The 7,876-nt window shown below is 46.7% G+C and overlaps 2 protein-coding genes across 5 annotated transcripts in view; both read left to right on the forward strand.

The window, feature by feature from the left end:
• Positions 1-3,347, forward strand: part of SMARCAL1 (SWI/SNF related, matrix associated, actin dependent regulator of chromatin, subfamily a like 1) — a 43,608-nt gene extending 40,261 nt beyond the window's left edge. For 3 of the 4 annotated variants that reach the window (XM_040603128.1, XM_040603130.1, XM_040603127.1), the window contains exon 17: positions 23-3,347. In XM_040603128.1, the coding sequence (XP_040459062.1) occupies positions 23-229 (207 nt within the window). In that variant the 3' untranslated portion in view covers positions 230-3,347. The remainder of the gene's footprint in view (positions 1-22) is intronic. The other variant, XM_040603131.1, reaches the window with a different exon arrangement.
• An 894-nt stretch (positions 3,348-4,241) lies between these two features.
• On the forward strand, positions 4,242-7,851 carry RPL37A (ribosomal protein L37a). Its single transcript, XM_040603132.1, has 4 exons — positions 4,242-4,352; positions 5,054-5,182; positions 6,364-6,446; positions 7,694-7,851. The coding sequence occupies exons 1-4, from the start codon at positions 4,350-4,352 to the stop codon at positions 7,755-7,757; spliced, it is 279 nt and encodes a 92-aa protein (XP_040459066.1). The 5' UTR covers positions 4,242-4,349; the 3' UTR covers positions 7,758-7,851.
• Positions 7,852-7,876: the final 25 nt, after the last annotated feature.

A 7,876-nucleotide genomic window follows, 5' to 3' on the forward strand; every position in this document is an offset into this window, starting at 1 on the left:
TCTGTCTGTTCTGATTTCTCAGCCAGATCCAAAGCAGAAGACCATCTATGACCTTTTCCAGAGGACCTTCTCTGAGAGCAGAGATGACACTGATGATGTTCTGCTTTTGGAGGCAGCTGATACTTGCTGTGAGTTTGACTCCGACGGTGCCGTGCACGATACAGAAGGAGAGACACATTCAGTGAGTCCCAGAAAAAAGCGGCGTATTGAGGAGTTTTTTAAAGTGTAATGGTAACAGGGAAAGAGACGGTGGCCAAGATATATTTTTTTATAAAAAAGAGAAAACAAAAGCAGTGAAGTGTTATTTTTTTGTGTTTTCAAAAATAAAAACTTTCATTTTCTGTATCTCTAGTGTGTTTCATCTCAAGGGATGAGAAGGCAGTCTGACAGTATGACAGATGAGCAGCACACACCAGGCAGCCTGGGTGTTTTGCAGTCCTGGTTTTGCTGATGACTAAATGGCCATGGGCAAGTACCGTGCTGTTCTGTTTCAGCATGTCAGTTTCCACAGTTGTTTTGTTTAAAAAGCAGATAATGGTTGTCTGTCCACAAGGCAAAACTGTTGTAAAAAGTAACTTCTCAGCAGCTGCAGAGTGCTTTTAACAATGAGTCTTCCATCTCCAAGAATTTTAATCTGTATTTATAGGAGTCAGTTCAATGGCAAAATTTGGCCCTTATTTGGGTCACTTGCAAACAGACTTTCTGGTATTCAGTTTAGCAGTGAGGAGATCCAGACAGATCTTGATGTTTTGTGGAGGTAGGGGAGAGGCGGGAGAGCCCCAGAATTTTGTCTGTGCAGAGCAGTTAGTACCTTGAAGCCAAGGAGTATAATTGTCTGCCTGGAGGTGTGTATTGCCCGTTAGACACGTCTGTCTGAGCACACTGATCTCTGGCCGCATCTGCTCAATCTTGGGACCTGCTCCATGGCATGTACTTTCTGTCAGTGGAGGGTGAAGCTTGCGATGACTGCCAGCGATTAAGCCTGGCTGCTCAGGAAAGGAGGGCGTGTGTGTTTTCAGATGAGTGAGGAGAGGTGTGACAAGGTGAACTTTTGCTCTTATTTTGTGAGAAGCTGCTTCTGGACTGAGCTGTTTAAGTCAATTATTTTAAGTCATTGTTCCCAAGCTTTTGGTACTTTTTCTATTTTAGAATTTCATCTCCTATTTGGACCTTAAGTTTGAAAAATATGTGATGCAGTGGAAATATTACCATTTTTTTAATATTTACACTGGCTGGAAGATAGGTCTTTTGGGGGACACTTGCTTTTGTGCTTTCTAAAATGCATCAGCTTTCAAAAGGGAAACTCCCATGGTACTTTGCTTATAGATGAATCAACAGATACTTCCGTAAGACATTTAGGCTGGTACCCTAGGACTTGTTGTTTGCTCCCATTACAGCTCTGTGCAGGTTACACTGCCAGAAGCAGCACTATTGTTTGATGCAGCGATTAAAATGCCTGTTTTTCATTTGTGATAGTCTCTGTCATGCCCTCAGCCCTATGAACTGGGAGACCTGAACTCCAAGCCCCAATGCTGCCTGAACACACCTGCTCTTTGGTTCCTTTCAGGAGCTTGTGATACAGTTGCTGTCCCTCGAGCATGGCCTGATTCCACTTCACAGCAGTGACAGGTTTGCAGAAACTCTAGAGGCCACTTTTGATGTGGGCTTGATGTAAAGGCAAATGGCTCTGTTTATCACAGCTTGTCTTTTCAGGCATCCCTGCATGGTTGTCTTTAATTTTATTTTGCGCTACTGCCAGTGGGGTGTAGCATGATGCCAAGTTTCATGCTTCTGGTCTTAGTACTAGTAGATAGTTGGAAATGAGCTAGTGTTAAGCAAATGTGACCAGGGAATACAGGAGAAGATGTAATTTCACAGAAGTGCCAGTTAGCTATGTTTTACAGAGATAATTTGTAGAGAAGGGTGGGGGGCAAAGCAAACTGAAGGCTTACGTTTAGCTTCTGAAGGCCAGGAGCTAACATGCTGTGCAGGTGGCGTGCTTGGCTGTGTGCAGTTACCAGGCACTGACAGAAAGACCTGTCTTCCATGGTCAAGGAGGAAAACGTTTTTGCTACAGTATCAACCTGTGACAGTAACTGGGATATTTTTTCCTACATTGAAGAATTTGATTATCCCATTTTCATTATGTCATCATGGAAATACCCTGCAGGTTCTGTATGCCGTTGTGTTGGGTGGAGACTTGCTTTTCATTCAGGACTGGAGAAGGTGCTTTGCTGTGTGTGCAAGTGAAGAGTAAGACCATGTGACTGGCAAACTGGAGGAAATGCTTTATCTCTGGATTTGAGACCAAGAAGTAAACATCATTTATCTTGCTCCAGCAGCTGGCCAGGAGATAAATACACACTTTTCTACATTTTCAAATGCCTTTGTCTTGAACACTGAATATTTAAGTTTTTTGTAGGACATGTGATCTTTCTACTTGCAGAGAAGGTTGAGTAAAGGGTGAAAAATGTTGTGGTCTGCCTATTGAAAAAAAATATGGGAGACATTATTTGTATACCCGTGTTGTTTCCTATAGGAGTAGTTTTCTTTTTCCCTTGTAAAGCTACAGCTACTTCAAAACAGTATTTTTTCTGAAATCTGCTGAAAGTACCCTTGGAGAATTCTGCTGCTCATAAACTCGATTTATCTTATCCATATATTGATAAATCCCAGCCCTGTTAGAGGAATGCTAGGTGTACTCTTTCTTTGTTAGGACCCATAAAATCTCAGCTGGTTTGCTGCAGAGTTACAGGAGGCTCTTCAAGTACACTTGAGGTTCACTTTATCCATATTAGATGAAAAAGGGAAGAAGAATCTTGCAGGTAACAGCCAGTAGGTCCTCTGTCCTGGATGTGTTGGCTGACAGTTGTTTTTTTTAACCAAATAGTCACAAAGCAGCCAAAGAAACATTTTATTTTATTATTTTTTTTAATGTATTAGTATCAAAGATGTATCCTGTGAGTCATCATTATGATGAGGATCTGAAAAGGGCAAATATATTCCTAGGATACATCAAATGAGATTTTGACTCAACAGAGGGAGATACAAGTACTGTTGCCTAAAGCTGAGCTGAGCCCTCATCTGGAACAGGGCTCTAGGCCACCAGTTGCTGGAAGGATCTGCTTGGATGAGAGGAGAGTTTGCAGGGATTATTGGGGGACAGGAGGAACTAAAAATGTGAGTGTTTAAACCCTAAAAGCAAGATCCAAGAGGGCATGCAGCATCTGTCCATGAGCATCTCTGAAAACACGGACCCCCGCCATGGGAAGACTCACATAGTGGCAGGGTATGCTCTAGTCATTAATTCCCTGTTACTTAAATGGACTGAATGTGAAGAGGAGGGCTGGGGGGGGGGGGGGGGGGGGGGGGGGGGGGGGGGGGGCATGGGGCTGCCACAGGAGGAAAAGTACCTGCCAGAAGTCCCTGGGGATGGTTTCTGCAGGTGGGCTGGGCAGCCCCGGCTCCTGGCTCCTGCCTGGCAGGAGGGATGAGCTGCAGCCGGCTCTGCGCATTAAAAAGCTCTCGAGCTAACCGGATTGCAGTTCATAATGGAGGTTAATGGGTTGTTAATCCTATTATGAGCATCGCAGCTCAGCGGTGGCGTTACGTGTTTCACTGGCCCATGCTGGGTGCCAGCCCTGCGCTTTGGTGGCGGAGATGGAGGTGGCTCGGTGTCTGGGGGCACCGCCTGGGTGCCAGGGGGCCACCTCCGCAGCAGCACATGGAGGCTTCTATGGCTGCTGGTCTCAATACTGGATAATCCCAAGGAAACCAGGCAGATGCTGTGTTTGCAACTGGTTGGGTTATCTTGAAACTTTGGGGTTTAGGGCCGGTATGCTTCAAGATTAGAATTCATAGCCATTGATTTATGTATTTATTTATTTATTTATTACGCCTTCTACAGCTCCAATCTGGCTTCCTGTTCCTTTTTTTAATACTGGTATTTCTTTAAAAATGAGGTGAGTGAATGTAACTGCTCCATCTTCTTGCCTGGTGTGACCTCCTTGGGTGGAAATCCTGGAATCTGAGCTCTTGCACCACATCTCCTGTCGGTGCTGCTGGGGGTGATGTACTGCTTGGGTTTCACATTGATACAGGGTGTTTGCTGAGCAATGCGGCCGCAACTGCCTTCCGGTTTGCGTGCTTTAGATAACCCTGATGCCACGCGAGAAATACAGAACGTACACCGCTACCATGGAGCTTCGCACCACCGCGGTGCAGACAAACCCGCTCCCAGTCCCATCCGCTCACGCTCTGTCTCCTCACGCCTCACTTCCGCCGGCGCCGGCTCATAGTGCGCCTGCGCAGACGGCGTTTCTCTCTCGGGGCCGGCACCAGGCAGGAGGATGGTGAGTGGGGCCGGGGCCGCCGCTATCCGCCGCCATCCGCCCCGGCGGGCAGCGCGGAGCCTGCTGCGGGCGGGCCGCTGCCCGGGAGAGCCGCCGGGCCGGGCCGGGGCCCTGTGTGCGCTCTGCCACCGAGCCGGCCCCGGCCCCGCGCTGGGCCGCGAGAGGGGCTCGCCTCAGCCGGGGTGGCCTGTGGGAGGCGGCCCGAGTGAGGGGAACGGCGGCGGGGGGGCCGAGCAGGCGGCCCGGGAGGGGGCGGCGGGGGGCCGAGCAGGCGGCCCGGGAGGGGGCGGCGGGCAGCGGCGGGGGGCCGAGCAGGCGGCCCGGGAGGGGGCGGCGGCGGGGGGCCGAGCAGGCGGCCCGGGAGGGGGCGGCGGGCAGCGGCGGGGGGCCGAGCAGGCGGCCCGGGAGGGGGCCGGGCCTGCGTTCGCCGGCAGTGCGCGGTGATGGGATGGCGGTGCCGGCTGCTGCCCCGCGGCGGGGAACGGGCTGGGCCTCGCGGGGGGGCGGCTCTGCCCGTGCCGTGGTGCCCCAGCGCCGCCCGGTGCCCGGCCTGCCCCGCAGCCGCCCCGCCGGCCCCGCCTTGGTAGCTGCGGCGCCGGGGAGAGGCCCCGCCTTTGCGTGCCGAGCCCGCCGCTGCCGTGTCGGGCTGCGGGGTGGCCGTTCGGGGAAGCCGGAGCTCACCCTGGGCTGCCTCCCCACAGGCTAAGCGCACCAAGAAGGTTGGGATCGTGGGGAAGTACGGCACTCGGTATGGTGCATCCCTGAGGAAAATGGTGAAGAAAATCGAAATTAGCCAGCATGCCAAGTATACCTGCTCCTTCTGTGGCAAGGTGAGAGACCTCCTTCCCTAAAAAAGTCTTTAATAGTAACTTTTGTTGTTGCTGCTGGAAATGCAGTTTGGTGCTTCAGTCATTTTTGTACTGAAGCAATAACTCCACTAGTTTTGAGATAGTGATCGGTGTATTTGAGCTTTAGGCTCCTGTCAGAATCTTTTATAAAATAAAAAGAGTAGACATTTCACATGTATGTTTAGTGGTAGTTACGTGAAAACAAATTATATTTCATTACACAAAATAGTAAGATATGTTGCCATACTATATGTTTTAGGTATCATAATAAAAAAAGACTTAACAGAATTAAAACAACACACTTGTCATCCTGCTAATTAAGGCACGACTTAGGCTTTTTTTTTTTCTTTCAGTAACTTTACAGCTTACCTGGAGGGAGAAGAGAGCATGCTTTTCCCACTTACAACTTTTGTTTGCAGCTGCTTACTTATAATTGTGTGCTGTGTAACTGGATGGGGAAGAATTTCTGATAAGTAATCTTATCTGCTCATGTGCATAATAAAAAAAATCACTCTTAAATCTGTTTTTTGGTAGTTTGAGAGGTCCGTCAGCTTGTGCTTTGCCCAGGAAATTTCTATTAATATTTATAAAGTAGGTGTCTTTAAGCAGCTCGAAATTTAAAAAGATTTCTCTCTATTTTTTTAATATATTAGTGTCTTTGTCACGTGAAGTAAAAACATTGATAGCCCCATTGGCAGAGCTGCCTAGATCCTGTATAGGTCTAAGTGAAACCCATTGTCATCATTGCAAGGTGATGGAGACTTGGAGTTCAGTACCCCGCACTCACTCTGGATGCTATCCAAAGGGGCTCTGGTTCAGAGCAATCTGTCCAGGGAACACCAATAACAGCGGTGTTACATTGGCCATCAAACCAGGTGAGAATATCTGTTATTGTGACCAATGTAACGCCTCACTATTTTTCTCTTTGAAAAAGAGCTGAATTGTTGATGATGCACTTAGAAATGACCCACTTTATATCTGAGTAAGAAAGTGTTTCAGAAGGACTTTCCCTGTTTTGAAAAAACTGAATAAAACCATTCCCTGATCGTTGCGTGTCTTAACTAGGCTTATAGGTGATGCCATAGCGTGGTGCTGGAGACCTCGCCTGAAGGTTGGCTTTATCAGCTGATGGAGAGCGTGTTTTGTCTTTCCTTTTATTACAGACCAAAATGAAGAGGAAGGCTGTGGGTATTTGGCACTGTGGATCATGCATGAAGACAGTTGCTGGTGGTGCCTGGACTTACAAGTAAGGAAATAAAGAAGCTCCTTCAGCATGTATTCTCATATAGCTGAGGCATAATACAGCTTTTCATTTTATTTTTCAATCTACTAACCGTTAACTGTTTTGAGTTCGTGATATGTGTGTGAGTGGGTTGCCTGCATTGTTAAAACTTGATTGGAGTGGATCAAAGTGGATTTGATGGCTATTCTTTCCTGTATCTGTTGTGCAACTTCTGAGCAAACTGAATTTTATCTGTCACAGTCCTGATGCTGGTTTTGGTGGGTTACTCCAAAATTTCTGTGTCTCTGGGTTTTATCAGTTCAGAAATACAAACTCTGCATCTTTTCCCAAACTTCAGATAAAGAAATGGAAACATATTTTACTGAAGTAGTTTGGGGTTGGTGGGGTTTTTTTGTTTTTGTGTTTTGGGGTTTTTTTTTTTTGTGCCTTGGCTGTAGTAGCATTTCATACTGGAGATGTGAACTACAGTTGTTCGTACAAGGTATTATCTTTGAGCCATTTTTTTGGTGATGTTGGAAGAAAAGGACCAGAGAGAATGGCTGGTTCATCCAGCCATCTCAGGATGGAATCATCTATATGGATTACTCCTGATAGATGTCCCTCTGACCTATTCTAAAAAGAGCTTCAACAGCTTCTAATAAATTACGCCTCTAACCTGAGAGTTATTTTTCCTTCCTTGATTCCTTTGACTGTATAAAAATCTTGATTTTTGTCAGGGAACTCTTTACTACTTCTTTCAAAGTCTAAGCAGCATTTTTTTGTGGTTACTATCCCAGCCTTTTCGGTTCAGAGACAAGAGATGCAGTAGGCAAAACCAGATTTACTCTGAGAAATACTATTTCTGTGTTTTACTTTTGTTTTAAAAGCATTAAAACATAATACTTATTGTAATGGTGTTCTTGCTTACTCCCTTTCTTTATTCTTCTTCCCCTGCAATTCTGGTAGAAGACACTGTTGCCTCACGCGTAACAGTTGCCAGGAACCTGAGCCCACGTGCTTGTGCATATAGTTGATGCATAACTGGAAAATTTTGGGTGAAAACCTGGGTTAGGAAGTTGCATGTGCTTCTGTAAACAAAGGCCTGCACTTTGTTATCATGAAAGTCAGAGTGGAATTAGCCCTCTGTTGACAGTGCAATCAGACGATAACTATTTGAAATGATTAGTGTTTTCTCAAAAAAAAAAAAAAAAAACACAACCACTGGCGTGGGTTCTACTGCTGCATGCAAGTGACTCTCCTTCTTCTTCCAGTACCACCTCTGCAGTGACAGTCAAATCTGCCATCAGAAGACTGAAGGAATTGAAAGACCAGTAGAAGCTACTTCCTGTCCTCATTGTGAAGCATCCTTTTTTTCCCCTACTGTCAAGATCTGTCCTTTCATCAATAAAAAGGTGATAATGGAGTGGAATCACGGTGTCTCTGCAAAATGTCCT

This window comes from Falco naumanni, chromosome 8 (assembly GCF_017639655.2).
Source record: "Falco naumanni isolate bFalNau1 chromosome 8, bFalNau1.pat, whole genome shotgun sequence".
Lineage (NCBI taxonomy): Eukaryota > Metazoa > Chordata > Aves > Falconiformes > Falconidae > Falco > Falco naumanni.

Bases quoted from the DNA above. Each gene is read 5' to 3' on its own strand.
- RPL37A (XM_040603132.1), top strand. The intron at 5,183-6,363 runs GTGAGAGACCTC...CTTTTATTACAG, and splicing joins CCTGCTCCTTCTGTGGCAAG to ACCAAAATGAAGAGGAAGGC. The intron at 6,447-7,693 runs GTAAGGAAATAA...TTCTTCTTCCAG, and splicing joins GGTGGTGCCTGGACTTACAA to TACCACCTCTGCAGTGACAG.